The 13,998-nt window shown below is 45.5% G+C and overlaps 1 protein-coding gene across 1 annotated transcript in view; it reads right to left on the bottom strand.

Moving 5' to 3' along the window:
* Window positions 1-13,998, bottom strand: part of LOC144724936 (CUB and sushi domain-containing protein 1-like) — a 684,194-nt gene that overhangs the window by 461,458 nt on the left and 208,738 nt on the right. Inside the window, exon 4 of the mRNA XM_078604260.1 lies at window positions 1,291-1,485. Coding sequence (XP_078460386.1) covers window positions 1,291-1,485 — 195 coding nt within the window. The remainder of the gene's footprint in view (window positions 1-1,290; window positions 1,486-13,998) is intronic.

The raw sequence follows: 13,998 nt of genomic DNA, 5'->3' as shown, positions 1-13,998 counted from the left end.
TGGACTAATGCACCCCACGGGGTGGGGGGGGGGAGGCACAGCGTTCAAAATGTACTCACCAGGACTAAAGCAGGACTTGATTTTTCCCCAATTACATTCAAAAGATAATGATCAAATAGCGCAAGTCAAGATCTATAAGTATATTGGGGTTATCCTTGATTCAAAACTGAATTTTCAAGAACACATTGATTATATTGCTAAAAAGGCAAACATATAAATTGATTTTCTGTATCGACACATACACTGTTTTCCACCTATGTTCCGTTTGTAATTGATAAAAGCAACCATAATGCCTCTACTTGATTACTGTGACATCGTTAATGAATCAGCACCCAGTACTGTTCTGAAGAAGCTTGACTCAATATAGCATTCGGCCTTAAGATTTGCATTGAACTGCCCATATAGGACCCACCACTGCGATCTCTACATTTAGTCAAACTTAACATCTCTTAATGATCGACGTCTTATGCATCAGATATTATTTATTTACAAAATACTTACAAAAAAATCTGCATATTATCTCATGGATCTCCTTATTGTTTCGGAAAACAAATATGAGCTAAGATCTTCGCTCATTTACCAGCTTCGCATTCCTAATTGCCGTACCAATACTGGAGGAAGGGCTTTTGCTATAGTTGCCCCCAGGGTCTGAAATGCTATCGCAAATAAACTCCAGCTTGGATCGTTACCAACAAGACCATCACTCAAAAATGCTCTAAAGGGGTCGTACAACCATAGCTGCCACTGCTATCCTGTGGCCTGAAATAAAAAAATATAGCTATAGATGACCGATGTATGAAATTAATATGTATTTTGATTATAGTGCGCTGCTACTGCTATTGTTAATTCGGCTGTTAAGGATTGACTTATGCAGCTAGCGAAGGATGCTAGGTTTAGTGATGTGTGTTGTGTGTGTCGCTATTGTAAACCTTTAATCACATTTGTTGGGAAAACTGTTACGTTGTTTACATAGCATTGTTTTAGTACGTTTTAGAGGGGCTTGGTTTGGCCCGATTTTTTTTATTTAGTATAGATTTATACTTACAATTTTGATCTGTATTGGGATCAAACATCGAAATTTAATTTTTTGCACTCTTTGTACGCAGCATGGACAGGTGGTGCTTTTTCTGTAGAATGTAATGTTTATGTTTGTGATGTTTAGATTTGTGTACAATGAATTTTAGGTGTTACTTGTAATTGTATTGTTTGTTGCGGTTGCACCCAAATCAAGAGCCGAATGGCTCACAGGGTAAATCCGAATGAATCAAACTGAACTGAACTGAAACTGACCTTTACAGTGAGGCACCGGGAAGTCCCACGTGGCCTTCTCCTCCTGGTTGGTGATGCAGGTCAGGGCCGACTGGCCCTCCAGCACGTAGCCCGCCACGCAGCCGTACTGCACCTGGTCGCCCAGGTTGAAGCGCGAGCCCCGGATGAACGCGTGGGGAGGCACGCCTGGGTTTCCGCACGCCCCGCTCTGCAACACTGACAGGACGGACACGACCCGCTTTGCGTTAACAGGACCGTCATCGCATTGAATCGGTGTACCCATTACAAACACGCCACGGTGCGACTATGGCCATGCAATCACAATTATGGACCAATGCAGTAAACCACTGGTAGTCTGCGCTCCTTCAACGGAGCAAAAACGACAGCTCACAGGCCTCCACATTACTATCTTGCTCCTGCACCATAGCGCTGCCATCGAGCGCAAGAAGAGACATCAGAATCAGAATATGCAGGAGGAAACCGATGAGCTACAAGAGGTCTTTCATCACGGATGTCCGGTCGTTTTCACAGATGTCCAAATCCCGTCGACGCACGTGTGTGCATCAGCGGTGCTCGTCTCTGTTGTGGGCCCTGTGCCAGCAGAGTCGATTCCACATGCCCAAGGACAAGCCCTGCTGAATTTCCACAATGTTGTGCAACGTTATTGACTGGAGGGAGATGATGGGCTGCGACACCAAAATGTAATTTTAACCCCAACTTTCCGATGGCGAGAATTGAGAGCCGTGCAGCAGCAGCGGCAGCAGCAGCAGCGGCGGCAACACCCTGCAGTGATCAACAGCGAGGAGCTGTGATTGACGGGAGACGAGCAATTCACGATACTGGAATTGCAAACAAATTCAAGTATTAACTCTCTCTGTCTCTCGTCTCGTTTTTGGCAATCTCGTTTGAAATCGTGTCTCCACTTTCCCCGTCTCGACTGTACAGTTGTGTTCACCCTGTGAGTCTAACATGTAACATTCGCATGCCATATTCTTGTGATTTGTGTACCCTGAAGTATAGTAAAAACCTCTCAAAGCTGGATTCGAGAAATCTGGGAGGTTATTTAAATAAAATAATAAATAATGCTTAGAAAAAATAATCACAAAAACAACACTGTCTGGCCACAGATTAAATTGGGCATGGTGTGAGATGACACGTCCATGAGTGCTTGCCATTCTAAAGCGACGTTTACATGATGTGCTTATCCGCTTTGTGGCATTTTGGTAAAACGTTCCCTTGGACACCACGTGCTCTGTTAGTCATCTCTGTATCTCTCTCTCTCAAGTCTTTTTTCATGTATATTTCACAAACAAACAAAATACATTCTTCAAACCCTGCAGAAAATATATTCAGCATTCCACATCCCACAAAAACGTCAGCGTCCCCCCCCATTCTCTCAAGGTGACTCAAACTATACCGTGCAGTGGGGACCTTGTGTTAGTGCATTGTAAATTGAACATTGTTCACATATTTGACTTTGTTGTCATTCGGTGTTAATCGAACGCCTTCAATGTTTATTGCGCGAAAGTAAAACACTGCATTTCCCCCCCTATAAATGATTGTATTATCTTTCCGTATCATGCGGGAGATCCTTCATAACCGGAAGGGCTCTCCTTTCTCAACCGGTGCGGCTTTGCAAGGCTTTTTTTTAAACTGTGCATTGATGCTCACACGCACGCGATTCGTGCACCTATCATGAGCCTGAGAAAAAAATCAATACTGATGAATCAATGCATAATTACACCCCTAATTAGTAACGATTGCCAGCCTCCATAACTCCTTAATTAGGAATCTATAAAGGAAGTACTACTCTGCGGCACGTCAATAGCAATCATCTCACGGAGACTGTCCACGGCGTTTTTCAGAATGTGGCAATTTGACCACTTGGTTGTGAGCCACGGATGGGAGGATGAGTTGGGTGCCCCCTCGCTCATCTCAGCAGGGAGACACGTTGTGATTATTTTTTTAAATACAAACCACCAGAAATGTCAAGGATAACTGCAACCCCCCCACTCCCACCGCCCCCAGCCCCTCCATAGACCAAAATAAAACGACGCTTTCGCTGTGTGCCGGTGGCAGCACGCGGCTCCTAGCTACGGTGGCGACCGACTCCACCACCTCTCGGCTGGTTCCAGTCCCGGGTCGAAAACGGGTTAACACGGGCAGCGTACGACGACGCGATGGCCGTGGCCTGATTCAGCGAAAACGTTGTTTATGCCCAAAAGCACGGCGAACGCTGGACCCTGCCGAGGAAGCGGAACGGCGACACGGCGACAACTCGTACCCACGAATGAACGACGCCGTTAATTATAACGGCATCGGAGGTGTTCTCAAAGCGGCCGGTCCGTGCGGTCCTCGCGAGCGTGACCAGCGGGAACCGGCGGTCAGTTGGGAAAGTGGCACCGTGACCAGCACTGCACGCTGCCCTGGGGAAAACGCGAAGCGGACCTTTTGTAGCCTCCTCAAATTGAAGCCACCACTCTGTCGACGTTAACTGAGTCAGCCCTGAGTCACGCGTGGAAGTTTCACATTCCCGTGGCGGGAGGCAGTCTCCCCTTAACCACTGTCGAGTCAGAACAAAGTGGGATCTTGTTTTTTGAGTCTAGCGAAAAAACTCTCCCCCTTCCATTCCGCCCCCCTCCCTTCCCACACCCCACATATTTTACAAAACTAACAAATATATATACGTGGCGGAAACATTGCAGTAATTGATCACAATTGTGCTGAATAAGGAATCTCATACGAGAGCGAACTCTGTCCACGCCGATGATCGCGTGCACATTCGCATGAGAAGAAACAACGCCACCGTGGGCAACGGGCCCCCTGCCTCCCCGTGCTCATCATCGAAAACGAACCCACAGCCACAACTCACAGCAGCGCAGTCGCTCGGAGCCGCAGATTCATTGCCTTTGAGTGCACCCACGAGAGGTGAAGTTCTCTCTCTCTCTCCGGTCGAGCTCTCCTCTCTATCTCTCTCATGGTCGCCATTTAGAGGCAATAAGCAGTCCCTAATTATCGATGTAAAACCATTTTGCAGATTGAATGCTTTTGTTTACAGAAGCTCAAAAAAAACATACAGTCACGCTCACGTCGCTGCACCAAACGGCGTGATTTTTTTTTGCGGATTACGAAACAAAGAACCGCACGCGCGCCGATCGGAGCGTCGGTTTTGGCCGGCCGCGCATCGTGCACGGCCGAGGGAGTCGAGAGGGCCGGGCGTGGAGGCTGGCGGCCCTCTTGCTGCTATACGAGAGGTGGGTGGGGGTGGTGAGGGTTGGATCGAGGGGAGGGTGAGAGGTGGAGGGGGTTGGTGGTGAGGGCTGGATCTGACCTCGTAACTGAATGGTTGCAAGTTAGAGCCCGGTCACAGGTCAACTCGGCACACCATCAATTCGGGGTTGCTGACACGATTGCCACTTTGCGTGGTGTTTAAATCGACCAGTTCCCACCGTGTGTGTCATTCCCAGGGCCATCTATGGAGATGAGCACCGCCACACGCACATAAACATGTGTAATTATCATGCACAGCAGGAGAACTACGTGATCAGTTCTCCTGCTGTGTTTGTCTCACCTGATGACGGTTGCTTGTGTTGCGATCGAAACGTCGTGATCTATTAATTTTCTATCTACGTGACTTTACCGAAAGAACCAAAGAGTATGAATTATCATTCTTACGTAACAATTATTCTCACAGAATGAAAATTAGACAGCAGTTTGTTTTAAATCCACGGCTGAAATGTTGGCAAAATATTACTTATGAATCTGTATTATATTTCTTTTAATTCAAATCTTCAGTGACCTTCAAGAGACAGAAGCATTCGATGCAATCACAGCCGAGACGGTGGCTCTCTCGAATCTCGACACGGTGCGTACCGCCAACGGCACGGTGGACATGGAGGGCCAGAGGGATCTGGAATTCATGCCACAAATCGCTTGTGTGGGTGGGTTGGATGAGGTGGAGGCGGCTGCCCTCCACTAACAACAAAGAGCGAAGTGACACCACAGCGAGAAGAGTGCTGGGTGATTGAAGCACTGGGGAGCATGTTTGGTGCATCTGGCAGTCATCTAAGTCTAGATTTGAAGCTTTCTTGACTGCAAGAATTCATACTCTTAGGTTTTTTCGGTAAAGTCACGTAGGTAAAAAATTAAAAAAATTACTAAAAGTAATAATATAAATATTTTATTTTATTTCTATTAGAACTTTAGAAAATTACTTATTTATTTATTTATTTTACCGACGTGACTTTACCGAAAAAACCTAAGAGTAGTCACCTAAGTCGTTAAAACTAAAATAAACTATTTTTAAAATTTATCAGGTAAGGCCCCACTGAGCTATATCACTTTTTTTTTTGTCAGAAACGACCAGGCCACAAATGGTAGCTCAATGAAGTGGCTTATCACGTGGAAATGTATAGCAGACAAATACTCTAAACGCACGTTTATAAATGTGGAGAGAAGATCCCAGAGGACCCGGAGAAACATCCACGTGACCATGGAGAGAACATGAAATCTCCAAATATACAGGCGTCAGGTGAGGGATCGAACCCAGGAACCCACGACCTCCTGTATACCAGGTTAGGGAGTTAACATCACACCACCGCGGAGTCCCATATATTGACCCATAACACTTGAGTCTATCCCTGTATATTCGCAGTTTCCATGTTCTCCTTGTGGTCGTGTGGATTTTTTTTCCGGGTCCTCCGGTTTTATCCTCCACAGTTAGAAACACGCGTTCTGAGTATTTGGCTGCTATTCATTTCCACACGATAAGCCACTTCGTTGAGCTGTCATTTGTGATAACCAGGTCGCTTCTGAAAAAAAGAGCTATACAGCTCAGTGGGCCTTACCTGGTAAATTGGCAATAGTTGTAGTTTAGAATAAGCGGGGTGTGTGTGTGACCACACATAGACGTGTGCTGCTCGTTGTTCAATTCATTGAGAAGGCGCGATAACGCGCACAGGTATGGGTGGATTCGATGTGGCACTGCCCCCAAGTGAGGCGTCTTGAAGACGGGAGGAGTTCTGGAGCAAGAGCGGGGGAGAGGCATCAGACACACAACGTGGCCGATGCTGCTTGCTACCGGTGCCCTTCCTGCTGCTGCTGCTGATGATGATTGTTGGTGGTTACCGCTCACTTGCTCTTCACGAGCTGTCTGGAGGCAAGGGGACTTGGATGCCGCGATCCTCCTCTGAGTGAGACCCAAGTCCATAAATAAATAAATAAATCGGAAAATCCAGGAGCAAACTAAAAGTTGCATCCCCTTCTGAAGTCGCCTGCAGTCTCTATCTTGGCTCGGCCTTGAAAGAAGACGGGATCGATGTTGTTTGTTGTGATGCATGGTTTATGATGTTCTGTAAACTTCGTGTTTGTGCGTCTTTGCCCTCTACCTTGAAGTTGTCCCATGCCTCTATGGGTATGGAATGCGGTTTGCCAGCGCGTGAAGCTGGCGTGTCCCAGTGTTGGGATCTATTCCAGGATAAGACGCGAGGCTCTGCTTGACTCGAAGGAGTTCCCATGGAACATTCATTCCCTTGCAAGAAATTACCCGGGAACAAGAAATGGTGATTACAATCGAAACAAATACATGTTTGAGTGTGAGGTTCGCGCCTCTGAGCCAGCGATGGAAATTCTACAATCCTATGGCAGAGGCCATTCACGTCCACTGATTAGTATGGTTGCCATCGTCCACTGGGGAGACAAAGGTGGCCGGGCGTGGTGCTCGTGTGCTGTGCCGGCCTCCATAGGTGCACGCTAAGAGCACGTGCCCCAACCGTCTGCTCATATTATACGGAGGAATCTTTATCAGATGCTGGCAGTTAGGAGCGGTGGTGTAATGGTGAGCGCGCTGCTTACGAGTCCCGTGAACCGAGTTCGATTCCCGCCCGACAACGGTGACGAATATCTCTGCACCGGGGCTGGGACTCTCCCCTAGGTCGACTCAGCCTTAAATGAGTATCCCACCCGGTGCGGTGCATAGACAGTTGGCATTGGGGAGACAAAGACGGCCGAGTGTATCGCCGGCCTCAAACACTCCGTGTCTTGCGAAAGAGATTCAATTTACACATGAGACAAAGTGGTGCCTATTTTATTCAACCCAGAGAGATGATGGGCCTGGATTGGAACTCGTGAACTTCCGATGTTATAGCTGAGTACTGCCTGAATCGCACTTCTTGATTAATAGAGTCGCGCGTAATTTAATATAAATCCCTCTAACTACGTCCAAGCTAATATGTATTAGGATTCTAATCCTCAAGTGCCGTTCTTAACAGCCAATTAGGGATCTGTGTTTCCCCCCCACCTCTCCTTTATCCGGACCGCAAGTGATCACGGCATATGCAATTACCAAAGCAATCGCATTACGTACCCGATCACACCAATGACCACGGGAAACTGCATCGAATTTTTTTTTTTTTGCCGCGACACGATTTCTCATCGCGCAACCGCGCCAGGTGCGATCATTGTGACGGGTTGCACGCATTGCGCAACGCGGGCAACTTGGCGGGCGGGGCTGTGGTTAACAGCGCCCGACTCGCGCGACACCAAAAGGTCGCGAGGTCGCAATCGGTTGCCGCCGTCGCCGCTATACCTGCCTGGAGCCCATGGCAGAAGTCCACGTGGGCTGGAGGGGCGGTGGGTGGGGCCCAGGGCAAGTTGCCGTCTTCACGTTCAACTTCTTTCACACCGTACGCAGCCAACTGTGCGGAGAAGTGGGAGGACCTCCGGGTACGGCCCTCCCCGTCTGGGTGACACTGCCACCGCTGGTCACGTTATGGGGAGGCTGCCCCCACTCCCCCTCCCTTCCCCCCCACTATCGACATTTGGAATGTCCACTCAGGGTCTAATATGCTAAAGCATACATTAAAAACAATTTACTGCATTTCTCAACATGAAAATACTTGTTCAGCCTAAAAAACAAGCCCCCCATGAAAATAGCTGTTTGGCGGGGACATTCGATGCATTGATGCGGAGCAATTGAAATGTGTCGCCGCAACGAACAAACTCGAACGTCCGACAATGTCGAGCGCTCAGTGCCACGAATTGACGAGCAAGGCAATGGCTCGCTATGGTACACACGCAACGACGGCTCTCCATTCGGCATCGAGTAATTGCTCGTTATTCAAATGAAACGTTACCACAGCTGTTTCTATGAGAAAGACTGAAATTGCATTCCAGTACTCTTACCTTGTGGTGGTGGGTGCATCTCAGGACAAATGCTTTTTTTTATCTTCTTCGAAAGCCTCACGTTCAGAGGAAATGGGTTTCTTCAGCGTATATTATGACACTACCTTATTTAATCAGCACAGCTTCGTTGAGTCTCAAGAGTATTGATTGAAGCATGTCACGCCTGGAAATGTTGAGCTAATTCCTCTTGTGATGAAAGCTGAGCGCCTGGAGAAACGCCACCGTTATGTGGGGACAATGCGGAAAACCGCCATACGTGCAGCATTCACGTTTAGCAAGTGCACAGAGGTATGCAGCCCTGCACGTGTAAAGGCTCGCAGCGTTATCCAGACCACCAGCTCACGAGAACTGAATGCGTGGGATTTTTTGTTATCTTGAGTTGAGTGCACGCGGAAAACCTGAAAGGTAGCAGTGAGACGAAGACGCAGCTGTGAACCAGTTTTGTTCTCATTGGGATTCTTCGATGGAGTCACGAATGTTTTCCTTTTCGGCTATCATGTAGCTCTGGGAGCCTAGTATGCAGTCGTGTGTCTATTGTCTGTAGACACAATGGGAGACTGTCTCGTCAGTCTATTGTCTAAAGACACAATGGAGGAATGTGTTGTCAGTCTATTGTCTAGAGACCCCCATTCGGGATCAGTATATGAGTCTCATATTTGGGAGAGAAAAAGAAGATCAAAGACCAGTCTGTTAGTTTTTTGTCTTTCCAATGTTCCATCGAAGAAGGCTGGGTCTGTTAGTCTATTGTCTAACAACTGCATCAGAGCACGCCCGTCAGTCGGTTGTGTAGAAGCCAAGCGAGATGAATTATTTGCACCACCACCTCTCTCGAAATTAAACACAATTGTCACAATTGGAGGTCGTCATTTAATTGAAGATGAATTGTCTTTTTGTCTTCACATTGTGCTGAATGTTGCGCCTCTCGAAGCTGTGAAACCCGTGGCATACGCATCAAAGATAATTGATTCTAGCACAGACACATTTGAATGCATGCATCGTGAGGGCAAGGATCTATTTTCATTCGATGAATCAACCCCATGGCTTACATGTCTCGTAGAATCCCATCGGAGACGACTCTGATAGTCTAATGACTCCATCAAAGTGTCCCATCGGTCCGTTGCCTTAAATTGTCTCACTGTCTAATGTACACCTCACATTGTTTCAGGATGTATTGTATACAACTCCTTTAGCAATAAAACAACAATTCTGACAGCAATAGAAGTGATACGCAAGAACGTCTAACCTTTAATTCCTTGGTGTTAAAATCGATTGCAGACTCTGTAAGTGTCATGATAATAGTGTTCCTTGAGCAAGTTTTTGTATTTTTAAAATACTGTCACAGGGAAACGATAATTGGAATTAATGACGGTGTTGCACATTTACTTTCAAAATAAAGAAAAAAACGTTAACTGGTGCAATATTGGCTCATAATTACAATTACGCTACTATTAATCATAGTATCGCTTGGCTGTCGCTGCCTATTCTGTGGAAATAATAACTTTTTTATTAAACAAAGAGAAATTACATTTTTTTACATATTTTACACGAATACACATCTTACCAAGATTGCAGGTATAAAATAAACCAGGATTATTTCACATTGTTTTCTTGAACTCCACATGAGTCACATATACTTTGTTCAGAGATGGGCATATATTTTTTTTATTGACATAGCTAACAGTTTTATCATTAAATTTTGCTTTTCATAATGCTTTAAAATGCATGATTACACTCAATTATGGTTCCATATCTTCTCACAACCTGCCAGACATATTAGAGTAACCTTCTTGTGAATTGTTTGGATCATTGCCGGCTGGGAGATTAGAGATTAGGTATTACTTGTTGAGGTCTGCAATAACACCACAGAGCGGTGGTCTGCATGCTCACCAAAGAGCCAGTGTACCATACAGCAGACTTCAATTCTGGTGGGAAATTGCCAATGTATTTCACTTGATGGAACGTGAAGATTTAAAATGCCTTTACTGCAGAGGTGGAATGGTGACAGTAGGCTAATAACGGTATTGTCCGGCACACCAAACCACCATCACTGAGAACCTGGGTTTGAATCTGATTAAACTACGTGAAATAATAATGAAGCATCGTTGTGGAGATTGTTAATAACAAACCATATATATATATATTTAATCTTAAGCATGTTTGTCCCTCCACATAATTTGTTTAACCATTGTGTACACAGCACTTCTGGGAGTGCATCTCATCAACAGAATTGATTCAGTATAAGCAAAACACTGGACCAGTTTTGCAAAAAAGTACTTTTTGTAACATGGAAAGATAAATATGCTATATAAATGAAAATTGTAATGCACTGATGGTTTTAACCCATTTAGATATGATTTCCCTGCTCAAATACATGGCTGAGATATTAATGTGGGCCACTGCAATTGTAACAAAGTGCTAACCACCAGTGGTGGCTGGTCATTTGGGACTGGTGGGGCCTAGCCTCGCGAGATAAGTAGGGAGATAGAAAAAGGTAAACAATCTTTGGACATGTTATGGCTTGTAAACGGCATACTATGTTATATTATTTGGTTCTTTCGGTAAAGTCACCTAAATAGAAAAAATTATAATAAAATAAAGTGAATTAAAATATCACGACGTTTCGATCGCAACACAAGCGGTCGTCATCCTGATTTTCATTATTTTATTTTCATTATTTTTTCCACCTACGTGACTTTACCGAAAGAACCAAGGAATATGAATTCCATGCAGTCACGAAAGTTTTAAGTCAAAATATACTATGTTATGTCGAAGACTACGGAAAGTATTGTTTCATAAAGGCATCTGCTTTTACCTATAAGTAAATATGCCAATCTATTAGAATCTGATAAAGATTTGGAGGTGGTCCTACTAGATTGATGCTATGGCACCAGATACTACCCCTGCTGTCAAGCAATTCCACTGTAATAAAAACCATGCTATATTCTGGAGATAGACTGGACTCCACCATAGAAATATGGAATTTCTGCCACAGGCTCAGGGTCATTGAGACAAATCCCACCTCATCCCTACACAACAACAAAATTAGTGTGTGGAGAGACAGAGAAACGGAGACATCAGAGAGAGTGGAGAAGAGGTATAAAGACACAAACGGAGAAGGGGCCTGCACATGCGCATTATTTATATTTTTTTAATGGCCGATATAGGGGCATACATGCCTGGACTCGAACCTTGGCTGTGCATGCACAAGTCAGTTGCTATGCTGAAATATTTCAATAAAATACATGACCCCCACCCCTTCCTGAACAAACCGATCCAATAGTCGAAACCTGGTCTCAGAATCTTGAGTCAAGACTGGGTCTCAAAGTCTTAAGTTGAGACTGGGTCTCAGAGTCTTACGTTGAGAACGGGTATCAAAGTCTTAAGTTGAGACCGAATCTCAGATTCTTGAGTCAAGACCGGGTCTCAGAATCTGAAGTTGAGACTGAGTCTCCGAGTCTTGAGTTGAGACCAGGTCTTAGAGTACAGAGTTGAGACAGGGTCTTATAGTCGAGAGTTGAGACCAGGTCTCAGAGTATAGAAGCTCTCTACGTGCCCCTCATTTAATGCCCAAGGCTCAGTGGCGATTCTTTGGGCTTGAGCTTCCACAAAACTCATGGTCCACCCGAAATCGTATCAGCACAAACTATGGTAGATGCAGATACCCGATGGACAAATGAAAAATCCAAAACTCCCCAGTGTGCGATTGTGGTCATCCAGAACAACCGTACAACAAATAACGACGCAATGCCCGATCCACACATAGGAAGGAGGAATCACAGCAATACACTCCACTACTCTTGACGTGGTTATCTGGCTTTGGCCACGTGAGTGTAAAGTTGTAGTTGATGCTCTGCATCGACATCAGCCGTACGGAAGTTAGAAGTTGGTAGAGCATCGTGCGACAACGGCAACGTTCCAAACGAGGGCTCGATCGCCGACCCCCACACACAAACTTCCCGCCTTCCGTTCGCCCCACGCCCAACGGCCTGCGCCGAGTCGCATCGTAACACTGCACGGCAGCTGCGGCTGTCTCCTCACAACGACGATTAATAATAAAGAGTAGCCAACGGTGCGACAGCGGTCGCGCAGTCTCAGACCGTGGGGCGCGCAGCAAAGCCACTCCCAGCGTTTCAGGTTGTCACCATGAGGCCACTCCTGAAGCTGTCCAGATGGCTCGCCGTGGACATGTCAACGTTGCTGATCAACGCCCCGCCATGTCAAAGGAGATCTGCGTTCGGTGGCTTTAATTGTGATGTAAAGTCCACATTTCCATGGCAAATGCCAGAAATATTACAAAACTAAACATGATTTTTTCTTTTTTTTACAAGGTATAGCCCACTGAGCTATATAGCTCTTTTTCAAAGAGACCTGGCCACAAATTATAGCTCAACGAAGTGGCTTGTCGTGTGGAAATTAATAGCAGCCAAATACTCAGAACGCGTGTTTCTAACTGTGGAGGATAAAACCGGAGGATCCGGAAAAAAAATCCACACGACCACAAGGAGAACAAGGAAACTGCGAATATACAGGGATAGACTCAAGTGTTATGGGTCAATATATGGGACGCCGTGGTGGTGTGATGTTTACTCCCTAACCTGGTATACAGGAGGTCGTGGGTTCCTGGATTCGATCCCTCTACCTGACGCCTGTATATTTAGAGATTTCATGTTCTCTCCGTGGTCACGTGGATGTTTCTCCGGGTCCTCTGGGATCTTCTCTCATTCGTAACGCACGTTTCTAAATGTGGAGGGAATAACCGGAGGACTGGAGAAAAATCCAAGCGACCACGAGGAGAGAGAGATACATGCAAACTCCAAATATACAGCAGCTGTCAGGGTCGGGATCGAACTCATGACCCTGTATACAAGGCCAGGTCGTTAACATCCTGCCAAAAAGTGAAATTCATTGAACTCAAAAGGATAAAGTAAAGGTCTGAGTAACCCCCCCCCCCCCCCCCCCGAATGCTGACGCGGATTTAAGTTCAGAACCTGCTTTGAGACAAGAATTCTAAGAGTAATACCCGGCACAGTTACCACTTACCCCGTAAATATATACACACACAAGCAGACATCTACAAGCACATGAAATGTTAATGACTTTCTTTCTGAAATATGTCCGTAAAAGTGAAATCTGAGTTAAAAGCTGTTAAAATATTATGGAGCAGTAATTCTTCCAAGTGGATTTTTTTTTTGCTGCAATGGCAAAAAGTAATGTTGAAAAAAATGTCTGCGATGACTTTTTCAAATGAAAATGTCCCCAGCTGTGTGTTTGTTCGTAGAGATATGGGCGAAATGTAAATTCGGCAAGAAAAAAACTTTTTTTTCTGCTGATATGTCTAAAGCGTAGACATTACATCATTGGACGCTCTGCTAAAATTATCTTCTCTCAAAGCGGAGGTAATGTGACACGTAAAAATATATATGTATTTTTAACAGGCTCACAAATCATAATCAACTTTAAAATCACTGTCATCATCATCATCGTCATCCTCACTTTAGCCCTTTAACCACACATTCCTGCGGAGGGAGCTGGTAGGAACGTTGGGTT

The sequence above is a fragment of the Lampetra planeri genome, chromosome 22 (genome assembly GCF_965212315.1).
Source record: "Lampetra planeri chromosome 22, kcLamPlan1.2.h2, whole genome shotgun sequence".
Lineage (NCBI taxonomy): Eukaryota > Metazoa > Chordata > Hyperoartia > Petromyzontiformes > Petromyzontidae > Lampetra > Lampetra planeri.
The sequence above is the reverse complement of the archived record's forward strand: the minus strand, read 5'-3'. Positions and strand labels throughout refer to the sequence as shown.